Genomic DNA, 19,910 nt, shown 5'->3' with positions numbered 1-19,910 from the left:
CAAGATCCATGAGTGGCTGGATCCGCATATGCCGAACCGCAGATGCCGGCCGAGGGCACGCTTACTACCCTAGGACGCTGGCCACAGCGCTCAGCACTCACGCTGTGCACCCACGCTGGCTCAAGTCCAAGAGGGTCAGGCCGGCAACTGGGGTCCACCCTCCCAACGTGCCCCAAGGGCAGCCCTCAATCAGCAGCAGATGGGGGTTGGAAGATAAACCAGGCTTCCTTGAGCCGGGGGTGTGATGCTGAGGTGCACGTGGGCTCTGTGCACTGCCAGGGTCCCCAGTGGGATCATGCTCTGGTTGTCCCCGTGGTGACCTGCCTGCTAGCACAGGGCTCATCAGCTCCCTCCCCTTCCTGACTCACTGCCTGTTCCTTCTCTCTGTGGCTTTTCCTGCCCTCTTTTTCCTGCAGAACGCACAGCTTGGGCTCCTGTTCCAGGACCCGAGGCACCCAACCCAAGGCAGACGCCCCGCTCACCAACGGCAGGACCACCTGCTGGGACCAGGCTCTCTCGCGCGCCTCAGCTGGCTGCCTCCCTATAGGCGCAACAGGGACCTTGGGATTTCCTTGAGGGCCTCACACAGCCTCTGTTCTAAGAAACTTTTAGATCTCTCTGCTCTTCTTCCCACCCCTATCCCGTCCTCCCCTCAGTCCTTTCACTGAGGGCCACCGCCCCATCCCGGCCCCACAGCATCTCTTTGTCTGGCTGGAGGCTCTCAGGAGAAAAAGTCTGCCGTCTCCGGCTCTGGAGCTCAGAGGGGACCCAGGCAGCGGAGATGCTCACTCCCTGAAAGTCAGCATCTGGTCTGCAGCTGCTGTTTTGATCGTGGTTCCAACTTCATAGAGCCGTGAAGTTGTTGGCAGTTTTCCCCTGAGCACAACCCTGACTTTTGTATCTGCCTTCCTTCCAAATTATCCTGCCTGGAAATGCAGGCAGATGAAGGCTGCGATCCCAGGCTCTCTTCACTCCTCTCCCACCCCTCTTTTTTTTCTTCCCTCCTTTCCTTTTGATTCTTTTGCATGTTTTGTCTGCCTCACAGGCTGCAGCAAGCTGGGGTTGTGTTTCTCCTCTTGTGAAAATACTTGCTCAGCTGGCTGCTGTGTGTCAGCTGCTATTCAAAGGCTGACATGGCCAGGGATTTGGAAGTCAGCCAGCCTGGGGGCCCGGTTGGCTGGGGTGACGTGAATATTGTGCCTGCTGTGCTCCCAGAGGGGGCCCTGAAGGACCCACCTTCCTCCGCTTCCCACACACCACACACGGTGCAAACACTTACATGGACACCAGACAAGCCGAAAGCCAGGACAGAGACTTCTTTGTAGAAGAGAACAACTCTCCTGATTTGTCCTGGAGGGATGGTGAGTTCATGGCTTTCCTCCTTCTTTATAAAACAGTAACACACTGGCCACCTCCTTCCATTTGTTCCCTCCTCAAGCAACTCTGAAAAACCTATTTTCTTGGTTTCTCTTTTCTGTACTTTCAGATGACCCAAGTGCCTGAAATAACAACCCCTGTTATTAGCTATCCCCTAACTCTGTTTTGTTTTTCTTTCTGCAATCATCACACACACACCCAGCCCAGCCCTTAAGTTATGATTTTATATCTATTCATGCAGTACTTGTCTCTCTAGCATAGTAGTTCTTCATTAGACACCCAGTCCCTTGAGGACAGGGACTCTTTTTTTTTCTACTGCTGCATCCTTAGCATTTTCTTTTAATTTTTATTTTAAATTGGACTACAGTTGATTTACAATTTGTGTTAGTTTCAGGCGTACAGCAAAGTGATCCAGTTATACATATACATATATCTATTCTTTTTCAGATTCTTTTCCTTTAGAGGTTATTTCAGAATACTAAGCAGAGTTCCCTGTGCTTAGTATTTTTTTTTCCTTTGAGGTCATACTGTACATTTCTCAGGTATTATTATTATTATTTTTTAATTAATTTATTTAATTTTGGCTGCATTGGATCTTTGTTGCTGCACACGGGCTTTCTCTAGTTGCAGCGAGCAGGGGCCACACTTTGTTGTGGTGCACAGCCTTCTCACTGCTGTGGCTTCTCTTGTTGTGGAGCATGGGCTCTAGGTATGCGGGCTTCAGTAGTTGTGGCTCGCAGGCTCTAGAGCGCAGGCTCAGTAGTTGTGGCACATGGGCTAAGTTGCTCCACAGCATGTGGGATCTTCCGGACCAGGGCTCGAACCCGTGTCTCCTGCTTTGGCAGATTCTTAACCATTGAGCCACCAGCAGGTCCTTGTTGACGATCTATTTAAAATATAGTAGTGTGTATATGTCAATCCCAAACTCCCAATTTATCACTCCCTGCCGGCCAGCCTTGTTCCTTTGGTAACTATAAGTGTGTTTTCTAAGTCTGTTTCTGTTTTGTAAATAAGTTCATTTGTATCATTTTTTTTAGAATCCACATATAAGCAATATCATAGGATATTTGTCTTTCTCTGTCTTACTTCATTTACTATGATAAGCTCCAGGTCCACCCATGTTGCTGCAAATGGCATTATTTCATTCTTTTTAATGGCTGAGTAATATTCAATTGTATATATGTACCACATCTTTATCCATTCATCTGTTGATGGACATTTAGGTTACTTCTGTGTCTTGATTATTATAAACAGTGCTACAATGAACATTGGGGTACACGTATCCTTTTGACCCATGGTTTTCCCTGGATATATGCCCAGGAGTGGGATTGCTGGATCATATGATAGGTCTATTTTTAGTTTTGTAAGGAACCTCCATACTGGTCTCCATAGTGGCTGCACCAATTTTCATTCCCACCAGCACTGCAAGAGGGTTCCCTTTTCTCCACACCCTCTCCAACATTTATTGTTTGTAGACTTTTTGGTGATGGCCATTCTGACTGGTGTGAAGTGATATCTCATTGTAGTTTCAATTTGCACTTCTCTAATAACTAGTAATGCTGAATATCTTTTCATGTGCCTCTTCGCCATCTGTATGTCTTCTTTGGAGAAATGTCTATTTAGGATCTTTTGCCCATTTTTTGATTGGGTTTTTTTTTTTTTGGATATTGAGCTGCATGAGCTGCTTGTATATTTTGGAGATTAATCCCTGTCGATCGCATCGTTTGCAAATATTTTCTCCCATTCTGTGGGCTGTCTTTTCATTTTGTTTATGTTCTCTTCTGCTGTGCAAAAGCTTTTGAGTTTAATTAGGTCCCATTTGTTTATTTTTGTTTTTATTTCCATTACTCTAGGAGACGGATCAAAAAAGATATTGCTGCAATTTATGTCAGAGACTGTTCTTCCTATGTTTTCCTCTAAGAGTTTTATAGTGTACAGTCTTACATTTAGGTTTTTAATCCATTTTGAGTTTATTTTTGGTGTTAAAGAATGTTCTAATTTCATTCTTTTACATGTAGCATTCCAGTTTACCCAGCACCACTTATTGAAGAGACTGTCTTTTCTCCATTGTATAGTCTTGCCTCCTTTGTTGTACATTAATTGACCACAGGTGTGTGGTTTCATTTCTGGGCTTTCTATCCTGTTCCATTGACCTATATTTCTGGTTTTGTGCTAGTACCATACTGTTTTGATGACTGGAGCTTTATAGTATAGTCTGAAGTCGGGGAGCCTGATTCCTCTGGCTCTGTTTTTCTTTTTCAAGATTGCTTTGGCTATTCGGGGCCTTTTGTATCTCCATACAAATTTTAAGATTTTTTGTTCCAGTTCTGTGAAAAATGCCATTGGTAATTTGATAGGGACTGCATTGAATCTGTAGATTGCCTTGGGCAGTACAGTCATTTTGACAATATTGATTCTTCCAATCCAAGAACATGGTATATCTTTCCATCTGTATGTGTCATCTTTGAGTTATTTCATCACCATCTTAGTTTCTTGAATACACGTCTTTTGCCTCCTTAGGTAAGTTTATTCCTAGGTATTTTATTATTTTTGATGCGATGGTAAATGGGATTGTTTCCTTAATTTCTCTTTCTGACCTTTTGTTGTTAGTGTATAGGAATGCAACAGATTTCTGTGTATTAATTTTGTATCCTGCAACTTTACCAAATACATTGATGAGCTCTAGTAGTCTTCTGGTAACATCTTTAGGATTTTCTATGTATAGTATCATGTTATTTGCAAACAGTGATAGTTTTCCTTCTTCTCCAATGTGGATTCTTTTTATTTCTTTTTCAGCTCTGATTGCCATGGCTAGAACTTCCAAAACTATGGTGAATAAAAGTGGTGAGTGGACATCCTTGTCTTGTTCCTGATCTTAACAGTGAAAAGCTGAAAGCATTTCCTCAGAGCATGATATTAGCTGTAGGTTTGTCATATACGGCCTTAACTATGTTGACGTATGTTTCCTCTATGCCCACCTTCTGGAGAGTTTTCATCATAAATTGGTGTTGAATTTTGTCCAAAGCTTTTCTACATCTATTGAGATGATCATATGGTTTTTATTCTTTAAATTATTATTGTGGTGTACCATACTGATTGATTTGCAGATATTGAAAAATCCTTGTATCCCTGAGATAAATCCCACTTGATTGTGGTGTATGAAAATTCTTTTTTAGGTAGATTGCCTATCTTCACTTTACTTAGTTGTTCTCCCGGGGTATCTTGTTCCTTCATCTGGAACATATTCATCTGCCACCTCTTTGTGTAACTTTCTGTGATTGTGGTTTCTGTTCCACAGGCTGCAGGGTTTTATTTCTTCTTGCTTCTGCTGTCTGCCCCCGGTGGATAAGGCTGGTTCAATGGGCTTGTGCCAGCTTCCTGGTGGGAGGGACTGGTACCTGCCCACTGGTGGCTGGAGCTGGGTCTTGTCCCTCTGGTGGGCAGGCTTTTGTCAAGGGGTGTGTTTAGCAGGAAGCTATGGGCTCAGGAAGATTTTAGACAGCTTTTCTGCTGACGGGTGGGGCTGTGTCCCCACCCTGTTGTTTGTTTGTCCTGAGGTGTCCCAGCATTGGAGCCTACAGGCTGTTGGGTGGGGCCAGGTCTTGGTGAGAAAATGGTGGCCTCCAGGAGGGCTCATGCCAATGAGTACTCACCAGAACTACCGCCACCACTGTCTTTGTCCCCGAAGTGAGCCAGAGCCACACCCTACCTGCACAGGAGACCCTCTAATAATAGCAGGTAGGTCTGGCCCAGGCTCTCATGAGGTCACTGCTTTTTCCCCTGGGTCCTGATGTGCACGAAACCTTGTGTGCACCCTCCAAGAGTGGAGTTTCTGTTTTCCCCATTCCTGTGGAATTCCTGCAATCAAACCCCACTGGCCTTCAGAGCAGATGCTCTGGGGGCTCCTGATGCCAGACCCCCAGGCTGGGGACCCTGATGTGGTGCTCAGAACTTTCACTCGTGTGGGAGAACTTCTGCCATATAATTATTTTCTAGTTTGTGTGTTGCCCACCCGATGGGTATGGGATTTGATTTTATCACGATTGCATCCCTCCTACCGTCTTGTTGTGGCTTCTTTGTCTTTGGATGTAGTATATCTTTTTTGGTAGCCTCCAGCATTTTTTTTATCGATGTTTGTTCAGCAGTTAGTTGTGATTTTGGTGTTTTTGTGAGGGGGGTGAGCTCACATCCTTCTACTCTGCCATCTCCTGAGAGTCTCTGTACCCTCAGCACTTTGAGTAATGCCTTCCATGCAGTAGGTACTCAATAAATATTGGTTTAGTGAATGAAAGAATGAATAGATATATCTTCAGAGAAATAAGGATAAGGAAGTTATCTCAGACTTCAAGGCACTGAGGCTGTAACACACTACAGCATTTAATAGCCTTGGGATTCTTTTAACAGAGACTCACCCAGAGGTGAGAGGAAAGTCAACCACTGGAAATGTTCAGAAGTGAGGCCATCACTGAATGTTCCCCAAGTGTGTGACTGTCTTGCCAGAAGCTTCCAGAAAGGCTTCGAGTCAAAGGCCACAGTACACAGAGTAGCACTGACTACCCCCTTCTGTAAAAATAATAATGGTAGTCCTAGCTGCCATGGGCTATACATGCTCTCCATTGGTCAGGCCAACACTGTACTAGGAAGGTTAGGGCCTGTGGGCCAGAGCCAGACAACAGGGCTCTGATGCTTGTCTCCACAACCTTCCCACCCCTAAGACCTCAGTTTTCCCATCTGTAAAATGGAGCTAGTAACAGCACACCCTTCAAAAAGTCCTTGGTAGATGGAATGAGTTGTTCCATGAAGCAATTGCTTATGTAACGGCAGTTATCGTTTCTCGGTGGCCTTCTTCATCTGGACCAAACCTACTTCTACCAGAAAGTCTTTCCCTTTTGACGACTCTCTTCATTTATGACAACCCGTCTCTTGAGCTCCTAGGTGGAATCTTGTGGTAAGGGAGCTGGACCAACTGGCTTCCAAAGAGTGCTATTACCACCTCTGCATTTTCTCATCTGAGGAGAGTGCGGCTTCTCCAGCGTTGTGTTGTCTCTTGTTTGTGTTTCCTCTGTACTACTTGCACAGAGAGGATACTTCGAAGCCTCATTGTTCCTTTGAGAGCTGACCTAACCCTCCTTGCCTGACCCTACTGTTGAACTCCCTTTAGCCAATCTGGGCACTCAGTCTCTTGTCCCCTGCCTCGCCTGTAAAAAAGTCTCCTTCAGTGTTCCAGGCCCAGTAAATAGTACGAGACAAAGCCTAGCACTAAGACCTGTGATAAACACAGAGAGAAGCAGGCAAGGCCTGCTGGGCATCCATGCCAAGAGTTTGGGCTCAGCCTTGAGAACAGAACAGAGTCACTCGAGTCAGGAAAGCTGAGATTTCACCTTCTCCTCCTGCAAGACCGTCCTTTGATGCCTAGTCTCCTGCTTCATTCAGTTAGATGTCCTGCTACTCAGAATAAATGGGAGAGAATATCAGTTGATCTATATTGTGAAATAAAATATCAATCTATAACTCATCACACTGAGGTAAGCATTTTCCACATTTCCTTTTCTGAAATGAGACTGTCCGTGAAAAATAGTAATTACATATGCTGTATTTTCAGGTCACAGAAAGAAGTTTAAGCTTCAGAAAAGCCCTTTTATATCCTGCCCTCTCTCTGTATAAATTAAAGTGTAATATCAACTAGGGGAATATTGTCTATTTTATGTGTAAGGTAAGAAATGTGTCTGAATGTGCAAAGTTTTTAAAAGTAAAGGAGAAAAAAAAAAGTCTGTTTCATCAGTAGACAGCAAGCTTCTTCATGGAAATACCTGTCCTTCCATCTGTGTTTGTACAACAGGTTAGAGGGAACACACCCTAACTTCCCTTAGGAGGTACTAACTTCAATGTACCCTCTAAGTCGCTCTTTAAATATAAAAGTCTCTGTAATTAAGACTAGGCTGAAAATCTGCCTTCATGGTTTCTGAAGCACAGACACAAAAAAACAGAAAACAAAACAGAAAAAAAAAGTACTTTTAAAAGAAGGCAAAAGAAAGGGTTTAATACATGAGTTCATGCACTTAATCAAGTGAAGGGCTGTCTGCTGGACAAAAGTGAGGATAGACAAAGAACTTTGATTTTTGCAGCCTGAGCGGAGATGGGAGGAACAGTACTGTGGGCTTAAGATCAAACAAAATGAAAACCGGGATGGCCTCTTTCCGGTTCCCTAAAGCTGTCTGTTCTTATCCTAAAGGTTATGAAAGGTTTTTTGAGGCTTGCTGAACAAATGGGACCCTGTTCCTTCCTTGGGAAAACTTATTTATACTGTATCCGTTTTTAGACCTTGTAAAAGCTGGTGAACTCAGTTCTTCCCCGTTAGCCTGAATTCTTCCACACTCAGCAAATATCCACAGGAAAGGGCGTCAGGCATTGATAAACATGGAAGCAGGGAGCTCACATCAGGCCTTAAGAAGCTGGCGGCACTGCCAGAGGGGAAGACAGGGACACAGTCTCCAGCTCACGTTTATAGAATGACGGGGCTTGAAAGGATAAGAGAGATACCGAAAACGAGGTAAATTTATTCTGAGACGATGACAACAGCATCATCGTCTCTTCTGACACAACTCACGCTGGTCTGGTCTAAGGATTCATTTTCGAGCTGTCAAAGCTTTCAAGCACAAAATGATTCTCAGTGGCTGAAACTTGATTAAACAAATTTCACTGTGCAAGAAAAAACTGTTAACTTTTGGAAGTGCTATGGGGGAAGACATCTCAGGCAGGAAACCAGAAAATAACAGGGTCAGCCAGACAGGAAGTGCCATCCCCATGCAAGGACCCAGGGAAACAGGTGATGGGACAGCAAGGCTCCCAGCAGGACCCATCCTAGAGAGTCAGCTAAGAAAGTTCTCAAGAGGAGGAATTATCAGAGCAGGAAATGGTGCCAACCAGATCCACCTGGAGCAAAATGCTAGGTAGTTTGGCCCAGTGACCAAAGCTGTTAAATCTAAGCGACAAAATAAATATTGGTAATATTAAATACCCATAGAATAAGATATATATCCACAACTTCACACTCATATAAATACATAGTAAAATGAATAAATAAAAGGGGCTGGTGAGAGAAAGGATATTTTATAAGCAGAATATCTATGAATAAATGTAGAAGGGATAAGAAAAATAGAAAATCACCATTAGGCAAATATTACAGTAATAATTGTAGCTGGCAAGAACTACTGATGGACCCTAGAATTAGCAGGTAAAATAATGGTAAAAAAACAGGTCTAGTCTCCTTACTAAACAGGTGTTTAGTAGAAACAGGTCAAAGTGCCTTCCCACAAGATTTGTATTAATTACAAATGGAAAAGGTAGTCTTTACAGGGAGAAATGTGGAGACACCTTCACCACGTGATGAGATTGGACAGCACACTGGCATCTCCACCCACATGTGACACCCTGAGTAGGGCTCAACATCATTTCTGTGGTATTCTTGCCTAAAAATGCACAACGTCAATCTAATCATGAGAAAACATCAGAGAAACCCAAAGTGACAGACAGTCTATAAAATACCTGGTCTGAATTCTTCCCAAGTGTCAAGGTCACGAAAGAAACACAGATTGAGCAACCATCACACATCAAAGGAGACTGAGGTGGCCTGGACACTAAGGTAACATGGAATCCTGGAGTGGATCCTGTTCCCCATTACTAGGGGCTTGGAAATACAAGTTAGTCCTATAGATTAATTAAAGACATGGTACCAATGTCAATGTCCAATCTTCCGCAGCTGTGCTTGGTTTAGGTAAGGTGTTAGCACAAGGGGAAGCTGGGTGAAGAGCGTATGGGAACTCCCTGTGCTACTCACACAATGATTCTGTGTGTCTAACATTATTACAAAACAAAGGGTTAAAATTGTTAGCTTGACTTGACTTAGCATCTAGCCAGGACCAGGTTGGGATACATCAGTTTTCTAAGGTGAGACCTAAGACCCTGACGGAAACCACTGAGAGAAGGGTCAGAAAAGGATAAAGTGATGTGGACATTAGCCAGTCCCATCTCCAAGAAGATCAAGGGACAGTGCTCTCTAAAACGATGACATCCCCCCGTACCCCTGAAGAATACTGCATTCCTCAATAACCTCTCTCCATTAGATTTTTCAAAATCTAAACAAATATGTCAAACCATTTTGCTTGTTTTGTTCAACAAAGGAAAGTTATGTCCATAAAAGTAAAGTTTGAGTCAAATCCAGTTCCTGTACCATATAATTCTGAAAAACCTTAAAATACAAAAAGAAACAAAAGTCAGATACTTTTCTGAATCATGGTACCCATTTGATAAGCAGAAATAATTCTTATAAATATTACTAGTGTTCATCTCTTGCCTGATATGTAAATATCTGTGGCGCGATGGGTCAAGAGAAAAGTAATTATAAACTTCAGGAAAGGAGATAAAATGCTTTATGCTCCAAACCTGGCTTTCAGCTATAAGGCCTAGGCTTTTTAGCACCATTCCGGATCGTTCTGGAATAGCTGTGTCCTACCAGCTCTCAATGAGCACTCTGTATCCCTGGAACCATGTGGAAGCAAAGAGCACGACATAGCGCTCGAAGGCACGTGAGGCACCACGGCACCGCGACGGTGTCCACGCCTACCTCCCACTGCGCTGCAGCGAGACGTCATCTCCCAGAGCACCAGGGCCATGGAGTAGACATCTGTCTGCTTGAAGGACTCGACATTCTCCAGATTCATCCTGGACTCTAGGACCTCTGGAGCCATGTATCTCGCCGTTCCCACCTAAAGCAAAAACAGACATTGAGGCCCATCACTGAATTCCAGCTGCATACCTATTTTCAAAATATAGCTGATGTTTGTCCCCTACATGGGTAGTGGACCTTTAAAAAGCACAACGCTTTTTAAAGTAACAAGACCTGCACAGAAAGGTACAGCTTATGTAATGATTTTTTTAAAAATAGGTGTTCTCTCCCTGAAAATCCTTTAATGAATATAACAAAATAAAAATGCCATAATAAAGAAATGCCAAAACCCAGAGCTGCTTTGTTTAGCCCTGTGACATATGTCATCATATCACGTACACAATAACATCCTTGAACCTGAGTGACCACATCAGTGATATTTTTGATGTTGATTTTCGTTTTTGCAAATTAAATTTCTTTTCACCCTTGTAACTCCAAGATTTGTGGTGAAATAATAATTGCCATTAATTTTTTGTCACTTGAGAGTTGTCTTAATCTTCTTTGTTTACCCCATGGCACATTCTAGTGTGCCGAGAATGTCGTATAATTACATAAAATCTCTGCTAAATGGAATTGTATGAAAGTATTTCCATTAAGAGCCCAAACCTGGTCATTTTATAATTTTGATGGGCATGCTATGTAGTTTTATTTGAATGATGAATGGTAGTATGAAAACACTGCGATACATAGGAACATAGAAGAAATGCTTCTGGGGAAAAAAAATCACTTGAATGTTTGATAATGCAGCTTGTATAGACTGACTAAATAACAATGAAATCCTACCTTCCCAAGGATCCAGGGAATGTCAAGTGAGTTGATAATATCACCCCAAATAACGCTTCTTACTGGCATGCATTAGAAGAAATTTTTCTTTTTAAAAGGTCATTGCATGACTTGTTACCCTGGCACAGTAATCTGTCCATGTTTCAACATGTTTATCTCTACACTTGGATGTGTGGCCATGGACCCGGAGAGCTGCCTGTGCAGTGACTAGATGCTTCAAAAGCACTCCCCTCAGCCTGGTTAGAGGAAACAACGGTGCTCTCAACACTTCACTCTAATCCACAGCCAAGCTTCTGGCATGTGAAACATAGAGAATGACGGTAATGTTAGTATCTAATAGCTCCTTAACCAAAAAGGTTTCAATTTTAATCTGTGAGATGCTTCAGAAGAGGAACTCTTCCTTCACCCAGTCCGTCACTCACTCTACAAATACTTATTGGTCACTTTCCCTGTTCAAGGCCTTGTGATGGATGTGACCAAATAGATGTGGATTTGGACTTCAAGGAGACTGCCTTCTAGAATGGTAAAAAAAAAAAAAAAAAAACCAAAACCAAAAAAAACCCAGTATAAGGACCAAGAGTACAGAGTAGCAAGGGCTGAGTACAACCCTAAGATAAAGATAAGAGATACAGGAAAAAGATAGAGATACAGTACTAGCAGTGTTCGAAGCAAAGGAAAATAATGTCCAAATGGAAGAGAAATGAGGACTGACTCAAGGAGAAATGCCTGTCCTAAGCTGGTAAGGATCTAGAGAACCAGGGAGAGAAATGCTGCTGGTTGGCAGAGGTACCCTGGCACGAGAGCGGGGTGCACTCAGGATTAACTGGATTCCCTGGACCAGTGTCAGAGTGCAGGCCTGATGGAGATGAGAGGGAGGGGTGCCAGTAGCAAGGGGAGGGGCCCAAGGGGGCCGGGGCTGCCCTACCTGCCCACTGTTGGCCAGGTCATCCACAGACAGAGTGGGGTCCAGCCGCAGGGAGAGGCCGAAGTCACAGAGGCAGCAGGTGAGGTCTCCCTTGACCAGGATGTTGGAGCTCTTGAGGTCCCTGTGCACGATGGGCATCTTGGGTCGGCCGCACAGTGTGTGGTCGCTGTGCAGGTGCGCGATGCCACGGGCCAGCGAGCCGCCCAGCCTGCGCAGGTCCTCCCAGCTGATGACGTGGCGCGTCAGGTACTCCTGCAAGTTGCCCTTGGCGTGGAAGGCGGTGATCAGCCAGTACTGCTTGCCCAGCTCCGTCTTGCGCTCCTCAGCTGTCAGGAACTGCAGGATGTTCTCGTGCTTGAGGTTGATGTCCGAGAAGATGTCCTTCTCCGTCTTCCAGGAGGCATATTCTTCATAGGGGAAGATCTTGACGGCCACGGTCTCAAACTGCTCAGATGTGTTCTGCCTCAACTTGGCCTTGTAGACCTCGGCGAAGCGCCCTTTGCCCACCAGGGTGTCCAGCTCAATGGGCAGCAACTCCGTGTTGTGATTGATGTTATTGGCGCAGGTGGAGCTGATGTCGGAGCGGTCATCCTCCAGGATGATGGCCAGGTGCTCACTGAACTCCATCAGCTTGCGCGGCTTGCCCGAGTCCCAGGCCGGGCTCAGCTTCTGCTGCCGGTGGACGCGGTAGCAGTAGAAGGTGACGATGACGGCAATGGCGATGCCCAGCGGTGGCAGGAGGCTGACACCTGTCACTTGGAAGATGACCAACAGCAAGTCAGGGTTGTTGGTGGCGTATTCTGAGGTGGAAACAAAGGAGAGAAGGAGCTGGGTCAGCAGGTGTGCACTGGAAGGAAGTGGTCCACACCCCAAGCATCGTATGTTTTACCTTCAGCATAGTTTTTGTGGACAGCATATGGTGAGTTTTTATTACAGGCATGGATGCTAGTGTGCACTTGTCCAGTCTTGCCTGCCTCTGGCCATCTAGTCAGTATCTCCTACTCTTCCCTCAAAATTCATCTTAGAAATCAAAACTCAACATCAACCAGTCAGAGAATTGTGTACGAGCTAATCACATACCCTGGGATGCCCCTCCCATGCCTGGTCTTTAAAAATGGTTTGCTGGCACTATTCACAATAGCCAGGACATAAAAACAACCTAAATGTCCATCGACAGAGGAATGGATAAAGAAGATGTGGTACATATATACAATAGAATATTACTCAGCCATAAAAAAGAATGAAATAATGCCATTTGCGGCAACATGGATGGACCTAGACATGATCATACTAAATGAAGTAAATCAGAAAGATAAAGACAAAAACCATATGATATCATTTACATGTGGAATCTAAAATATGGCACAAATGAACTTATCTATAAAACAGAAACAGACTCACAGACACAGAGAACAGGCTTGTGGTTGCCAAGGGGTAGGGGAGGTGGGAGAGGGATGGATTGGGAGTTTGGGGTTGGCAGATGCAAACCATTATATATAAAATAGATAAACAACAAGTTCCTACTGTATAGCACAGGGAACGACATTCAATCTCCTGGGATAAACCATAATGGAAAAGAATATTAAAAAAAGGATGTAGCTATATGTATAACTGAATCACTTTGCTGGACAGCAGAAATTAGCACAACATTGTAAATCAACTATACTTCAATTAAAAAGATGCTTTGCTGAAACCCTTCGGGAGATTTGGGGGTTTGGGGGTGGGGTGGGCATGAGCTACCTGTTCTCCTTGCATGGCCCTGCAATAAATCTTTCTCTGCTAAAAAAAAAACAAAACAAAAACACAAAACCCCCCCACAAAACTCAGCTTAAACGTCACTCCCTAAAGGAAATTTAGGAAAACATTCTATTTTATATATTCTCATAGCATGCCACATTTTTCCTGTGCAACAAGTGAGCACAATTTGAGTTAAATAACTATGACTACATTTATTGGTTTCATATCTGCCTTTCCCTACTTTCCCCACCCCAGCAGACTGAGAGCTCTATGCTGCCAGGGACCATGCCTTTCTTCTCCATGACTGTAACCAGCACTTAGCACAGATGAGGGCCTTAATAAGTGTTGAATACATGGATGAAGCATTTACTGAGTGTTCACTAAGCTCCAAGCACTGCAGGTTTTGGGGATACAGAAAATGACAACTCCTGCCTCCAGAGTGCTCATGTATATGGTATCTCGTGAAAACAGAGAGACAGCCACAGTCCTGCCGCAGTCTGTGCTCTTTTGTAAACTCTAACTTGTCCTGTTCTGCTCAACACCCAGGCTACCATGAAACATCAGCTCTGGGCCTACTGGTGTGTGGCAAGGGTCTCTTTGGAAGTCAGTTACCTTATATCCCCCTAATGTTTCTCTTTTCAGTGTCATGTGATTTATAGCTTCATAGAACAGGGATATTTAGTAGCAATAATGGAAACATTAGTGAGAGAAGTTATAGAAGGGAAGTGCAGGCCAGTTTCCTGACTGGGACCACTGAGGCAGGCTCTGTGGGGGATGGAGAAGAGCCCTTATCACCAGCTAAGTAACTACAATGTGTTGTTCCTCAAACCTTGATTCATGAGCTGGCCTTGGTTGGCTCTGGTTAAATAGTTTTCTTCTTGGGAAGAAGAACGTGGATGGAGATGCTCAGTGGGCAAGAGTCAGGGAAACACAGTTCTAGTTCAGGGAGAGCTTTGTGCTAGCCTGTCTCCACTGGAAACGGATGCGAGAATTCTATTACTTTATCAGTCATTCATTTTCTCTCAAAGGTGCCCACTAAGGAGCAGTCCTCATGCTCAGAAACTAGATTCATTCATTAAACACAGCACTACTGAGGTCCTACTAGGGGATGGGACAGCCCTCAAAGTGGGGATGACCCAGCAGAGAAATTAGGATGTGGCTACACCTGCCTGGCAACATCCAGCAGTCTGGGATGGAAGCTAATGCGTGCCCCCATCTGTGCTGGAGTGTGGGGAAAGACAGAGAGACGGGGATGGCACAGTGGTAAGGACTGTCAGCTGGCCAGTGAAGGATGGGAAGCAGTCAATGGTGGAAGAAGGAATGTTATGTGAAGAAGTAAGAATACAGGATCTACCCGAGGAAGAGCAGGAGTCCCAAACTGACAACTGTGCACAAAGGAATAGAGAGGAAAGTTTGGGTAGGTGGTTTGGGACCAGACATCATGTCCAAGGATGGATTCATAATTATATAATTGGCAGTATTCACCTACTGGCGGTGTATTTTAAAAAGTGATGAGACTACAGTCCAGGTGGAACAGAGATAATCTCTCAAAGGGAACCCATTACCTAAATGGTACTTGATGCCTTCACTTAATGAAGCACAGAGAGAAATGAAACTAAGACGATGTCAAGTGGCACTATGATTAACTACCTATTCTTAAGGGAAGTTCTAAGTGGAAATGCCAACTTCTACTGACTATTCTAGATGAAAGCCTTAGGTCTTACATCTATTTATGCCACTAAAAACATGAAAAGTACCCACAAACATCAGAATTTCAGCAACCAAAAGGAAAAAAGAATCACTATTTTGGAGGAAGATACATGAATGTATTAAAAAGAATAGACAAATTCAACAAGGTAGCAGGATACAAGATTAACATACAGAAATTGGTTGCATTTCTTTACACTAACAATGAAATATCAGAAGGTGAATGTAAATAAACAATCCCTTTTAAAAGCACATCAAAAAAAATAAATAAATAACAACTTAGCAATAAACTTCACCACAGAGGTGAAAGACTTAGTATGCTGAGAACTACAAAACATTAATAAAAGAAATTAAAGATGATTCAAAGAAATGGAAGATATCCCATGCTCTTGGATTGGAAGAATTAATACTATTAAAATGGCAATACTACCCAAAGCAATCTACAGATTTAATGTGACCCCCATCAAATTACCCCTGACATTTTCAAAGAACTAGAACAAAAAATCCTAAAATTTATATGGAACCATAAAAGACCCAGCCAAAGCAAACCTGAGGAAAACAAAGCAGGAGGCATAACCTTCCCAGACTTCTACAAAGCTACAGCAATCAAAACAGCATGGTATTGGCACAAAAAGAGACATACAGATCAATGGAACAGAATACAGTGCCCAGAAAAAAACTCACACACCTACAGTCAATTAATCTTCAACAAAGGAGGCAAGAATATAAAATGGGAAAAAGATAGTCTCTTCAGCAAGTGGTGCTGAGAATGTTAGACAGCTGCATGTAAATCAATGAAGTTAGAACACACCCTCACACCAGACACAAAAATAAACTCAAAATGGCTTAAAGACTGAAACATAAGACATGACACCATGAAACTCCTAGAAGAGATCATAGGCAAAAAAGTCTTTGACATAAATTGTACCAATGTTTTCTTAGGTCAGTCTCCCAAGGCAATAGAAATAAAAACAAAAATAAACAAATGGGACCTAATCAAACTTACAAGCTTTTGTACAGCAAAGGAAACCATAAACAAAACAAAAAGAAAACCTACAGAATGGGAGAAAATATCTGCAAAGATGTGACTGACAGGGGCTTAATTTCCAAAATATCCAAACAGCTCATACAACTCAACAACAACAACAAAAAAAACCCAATCAAAAAATGGGCACAAGGGCTTCCCTGGTGGCGCAGTGGTTGAGAGTCCGCCTGCCGATGCAGGGGACATGGGTTCATGCCCTGGTCCGGGAAGATCTCACATGCCACGGAGCGGCTGGGCCCGTGAGCCATGGCCGCTGAGCCTGCGCGTCTGGAGCCTGTGCTCCGCAACGGGAGAGGCCACAACAGTGAGAGGCCCACGTACCGCAAAAAAAAAAATGGGCACAAGACCTAAATAGACATTTCTCCAGAGAAGACATACAGGTGGCCAACTGGCACATGAAAAGATGCTCAACACTGCTAATTTTTAGAAAAATGCAAAACTACAGTGAGGTACCACCTCATACCAGTCAGAATGCCCATCATTAAAAAGTCTACAATTAACAAATGCTGGAGAGGGTGCAGATAAAAGGGAACCCTGTTACACTGTTGGTGGGAATGTAAATTGGTGCAGCCACTATGGAAAACAGTATGGAGATTCCTCAAAAAACGAAAACTAGAGTCACCATATGATACAGCAATCCCACTCCTGGGCATATACTCTAACAAAACTATAATTCAAAAAGATGCATGCACCCCTATGTACATAGCAGCACTATTTACAATAGCCAAGATATGGAAACAACCTAAATGTCCATCAACAGATGAATGGATAAAGAAGATGTAGTGTGTGTCTCACACACAATGGAATATTAGCCATCAAAAAGAATAAAATAATGCCATTTTTCAGCAACATGGATGGACCTAGAGATTATCACACTAAGTGAAGTAAGTCAGACAGAGAAAGACAAATACCATATGATATCACTTATATGTGGAATCTAAAATATGATACAAATCAACATATCTACGAAACAAAAACAGACTCACAGATATAGACAACAGACTTGCCAAGGGGGAGGGGGGGAGGGGCAGGAAGGAATGGGAATTTGGGATTAGCAGAGGCAAACTATGGATAAACAACAAGGTCCTACTATATAGCACAAGGAACTATATTCAATATCCTGTGTCAAACCATAATGGAAAAGAATATGAAAAAAGAATATATATGTCTGTATAACTGAGTCACTTTGCTGTACAGAAGAAATTAGCACAACATTGTAAATCAACTATACTTCAATAAAATTTTAAAGAATAGGAAGAAGGAAACAATTTGGTGATTGAATCTTGAAAACCTAAGTTCTTACACTGTCAGGCTTGAGTGGGACCCAAGGCAGGTGGGACTAGAGGCTTCAGTGTGGTGGGACAAAGTGATTACAAGAAAGATTGGAACTACAAGTGAAATAGAAGATCTTGTGCAGAAGTATGGATGGTCTCTCTTGTCCAGCAAAGAATGAACCTGGAGATCAAGATTGAGGGGACAGCTGAAATGATACTGAGATGCAGCAGAAAATAAGGTTCCCCTCCTATAACTCCACCTCTACTATCGGGACTATCCAATGGGCATGTTTTCTTCAGGTGGCCACTTGTCTTTAACAACATAAAATGTCTTATAAATAAATGGGTTTGATTCTCTGATTGCTTGTTCTTCCCATGAAAAAGTAAGCTCTACAAGGGTAAATCCACACATATTATCACCAGGCTCTACCCAGCAGCTGACTCAGGGCAGGGCACTTAGGTACTCAGCAAATGTTTCCTATAGAAGCTGAATGAATGATTACTTATGTGGGACAATATCCCTCCCATTCTTGTATAAAGAAGATGTGGTACATATATACAATGATGGAATACTACTCAGCCATAAAAAGAATGAAATAATGCCATTTGCAGAAACATGGATGGACCTAGAGATTATCATACTAAGTGAAGTAAGTCATTAAGAGAAAGACAAATACCATGTGGTATCACTTACATGTGGTATCTAAAATATGATACAAATGAACCTATCTATGAAACAGAAACAGAATCACGGACATAGAGAACACTGCCAAGGGGGAGGGGGGTGGGGGAGGGATGGAGTGGGAGGCTGGGATTAGCAGATGTAAGCTTTTATATATAGAATGGATAAACAACAGGGTCTCTATAGCACAGAGAACTATATTCAATATCCTGTGATAAACCATAATGGAAAAGAATATAAAAAAAAGAATGTGTGTGTGTGTATATATATATATATATATATATATATATATATATATATATATATATATATATATATATGTATGTATAACTGAATCACTTTTCTGTATAGCAGAAATTAACACAGCATTGTAAGTCAACTACACTTCAATTAAAAAAAACATCCCTCCCATTCTTTATGCTCTACAGCAGGGGTTGGCAAACTATGGCCCCAGGGCCCACAGGCTGCTCTTATACAGCCTCAAGAGCTGTGAATTTTTCATTTTTAAAGGGTCGTTTAAATACAAAAAGAAACTAAGTAGTTCATACAACAGAGATCATATCTGGCCCAGAAAGCCTAAACTATTTACTGCCTGGCCCTTTACAGAAAAAGTTTACTAGCCCCTCTTCTATTGGTGTTATTTTAACAACCTGAAATGCATTGGCAGAATTTGGAGAGAATTCATTCTGGTCCAATGTGAATATTCTTTTACATATAAGAAAACAACACAATGAAAAAATTTTAAATATTAACTGCATAATTACTCAGCTATGTCTCCAATTCATTAAAGGGTGTAAAATGTCCAAATGAACTGTTTATGTATTACTGATAATTTTATTTTCTAATTCCTGTCCATATATGTAAAAGGGTCTTCCTTGCTGATTTCTAGTCTTCTTCAGGCTAAGGGAAACAGAAAAACAGAAATCTCCTTTAATTTATTAATTGAAGAAGACTCTAGAAATCCCCCTTTCAATGTCAGAAACCAAAGTATTACTTTCCCCTCAAATTTCCTTTGATTTCTTTTTGAAAACCTACAGGTAAAAATGTGGTGAGGAAGGAATTATCTATTAACATCTGTCAATCTTGAAATTTCAAAGCGGTGGTGAAAAACCCTAACAATAGCAAATCAGGCTGAAAGGAACTTTGGGATGTGGCTTTATCTAAACCAAAGCCACCCACACACTCTCAGAGTTAACCCTTGAGCTGCTCCTAGAAAAACCAACAGCTATAGCTATAGTAGGTACAAGCTAGCTTCTTTACTCAGAGACCAGCAGGAAGTATTTCTTTTTGCCAGACCCCAGTTACACAGAAACTCATAATTATCGAATACAAATTATGTACTTCTCTGTGTGCCAAGAGTTTCATATAATATTTATATTTAATTGAAAGAAAAACCCTATGAGGTAGATACTGCTATTATTATAAACCCAATTTTTCAGATAGGGAAGCTAAGGGTCAGACAGTTTAAATAATTTCTCAAGCTCTGTTTGATTAGAGACCCCCGCTCTTAACCCCATGCCATACTGTCTCTAAACTTCACATCAGTGGGAGCTGATTAAGAATGACTTCATACAAGCTCTCAATTTGATAAAGTGGTTTTCTTCACTGGGGGCTGGACTAAGTGATTTCACGGCCGTCCACTAAGGTTTAACTCT

At 42.6% G+C, this 19,910-nt stretch overlaps 1 protein-coding gene across 2 annotated transcripts in view; it reads right to left on the bottom strand.

Moving 5' to 3' along the window:
- The window catches only part of TGFBR2 (transforming growth factor beta receptor 2), a 101,773-nt gene that overhangs the window by 18,066 nt on the left and 63,797 nt on the right, over window positions 1-19,910 (bottom strand). For both annotated transcript variants that reach the window (XM_060109509.1, XM_060109510.1), the window contains 2 exons: window positions 11,811-12,610; window positions 10,001-10,142 (listed from right to left, as the gene is read on the bottom strand). In XM_060109509.1, coding sequence (XP_059965492.1) covers window positions 10,001-10,142; window positions 11,811-12,610 — 942 coding nt within the window. The remainder of the gene's footprint in view (window positions 1-10,000; window positions 10,143-11,810; window positions 12,611-19,910) is intronic.

The sequence above is a fragment of the Mesoplodon densirostris genome, chromosome 10 (genome assembly GCF_025265405.1).
Source record: "Mesoplodon densirostris isolate mMesDen1 chromosome 10, mMesDen1 primary haplotype, whole genome shotgun sequence".
NCBI lineage: Eukaryota > Metazoa > Chordata > Mammalia > Artiodactyla > Ziphiidae > Mesoplodon > Mesoplodon densirostris.
The sequence above is the reverse complement of the archived record's forward strand: the minus strand, read 5'-3'. Positions and strand labels throughout refer to the sequence as shown.